This window comes from Bison bison, unplaced genomic scaffold (genome assembly GCF_000754665.1).
Source record: "Bison bison bison isolate TAMUID 2011002044 unplaced genomic scaffold, Bison_UMD1.0 scf7180017846595, whole genome shotgun sequence".
Lineage (NCBI taxonomy): Eukaryota > Metazoa > Chordata > Mammalia > Artiodactyla > Bovidae > Bison > Bison bison.
The window spans coordinates 16,764-17,935 of record NW_011477168.1 but is presented as its reverse complement, the minus strand read 5'-3'; the positions used below and the strand labels follow the sequence as shown (position 1 = coordinate 17,935).

The 1,172-nt window shown below is 53.6% G+C and overlaps 1 protein-coding gene across 1 annotated transcript in view; it reads left to right on the top strand.

The window, feature by feature from the left end:
• LOC104988817 (medium-wave-sensitive opsin 1) overlaps nucleotides 1-1,172 on the top strand; it is a 9,401-nt gene that overhangs the window by 3,091 nt on the left and 5,138 nt on the right. Inside the window, exon 3 of the mRNA XM_010840278.1 lies at nucleotides 41-209. Coding sequence (XP_010838580.1) covers nucleotides 41-209 — 169 coding nt within the window. The remainder of the gene's footprint in view (nucleotides 1-40; nucleotides 210-1,172) is intronic.

The following is a 1,172-nucleotide window of genomic DNA, read 5'->3' as shown; positions in this document are numbered from 1 at the left end:
TGTTGACTCAAAGCCCTCCTATGTCTGCTCTGCCCCAAAGGGATCACCGGTCTCTGGTCCTTGGCCATCATCTCCTGGGAGAGGTGGATGGTGGTCTGCAAGCCCTTTGGCAACGTCAGATTTGATGCCAAGTTGGCCATCACAGGCATCGCCTTCTCCTGGATCTGGGCTGCTGTGTGGACGGCTCCGCCCATCTTTGGTTGGAGTAGGTGAGGAGGCGGGGGTGCCAGGAAGACAATGTGTGTAGAACAGGGCAAGGAGGGTCAAACTCGTCATTCACTTTGAGACCTTGGGGCAAATCACTATCTGTCTCTGGGCCTCTGTGGCCCCAGGAGTGAAGTGGAAGTAGACCTGACTCCTCCTGAGGGCCCTTCAAGCAGGCCAGGTCTGTAGCTGTATGACTCTGCCTGGCTGCCACGTGGGCACAGGCCCTCCAAGCCTCAGCAAAGGTCTGTTTCTCCCAGACAGGAGCAGCTCATGAGAGCTCAGAGAGGAACACTGCAGGCTCAGGCCATGGGCACACTGGATCACTGGGCACACAGAGTCTTACCCATTCTGTCCCAGGCCTCTTTCTTGCACCTGCTAAGGGGCCCCCTTTGCAGAGGCTCCTTGGGTCGCAGCTCACCAGTGTCCTCATCAGGTGGATTCTTTGGGAAAAGACCCGAATTTCCAAGGAAGCGGCTCTGATATTTGAGTGTGCAGGATGGGACAAGGCTGCTGCATTTCTGTCTTCTGGTGCAAGCTGGTGAACAAGTTCTTTCTTCGGGAAGCTTCCATCGTCATGGAGGCGAGGCTCTGTCTGTCACCCTCCTCATACCCCCATGCCCGCAATAGCTGGGATTGTTGAACACATGTTCATGTAATCCTCAGGGGCTCACAGCTGTTCTTAAGGCAAGAGGGTGCCCCACCTCCCCTTTGTAAAAAGAGAATGTGATGGGAATGATGAAAATGTTGTAGAACCAGATTGGTGATGGATGCACAACATCGTGAATGCACCAAACCTCCTAATTATGTGTAAAGAACAAAAGAAAGTAAAGTCACTCAGTCGTGTCCGACTCTTTGTGACCCCATGGACTGTAGCACACCAGGTGCCTCCATCCATGGAATTTTCTAGGCAAGAGTACTGGAGTGGGTTGCCATTTCCTTCTACAGGGGATCTTCCTGACCCAGGG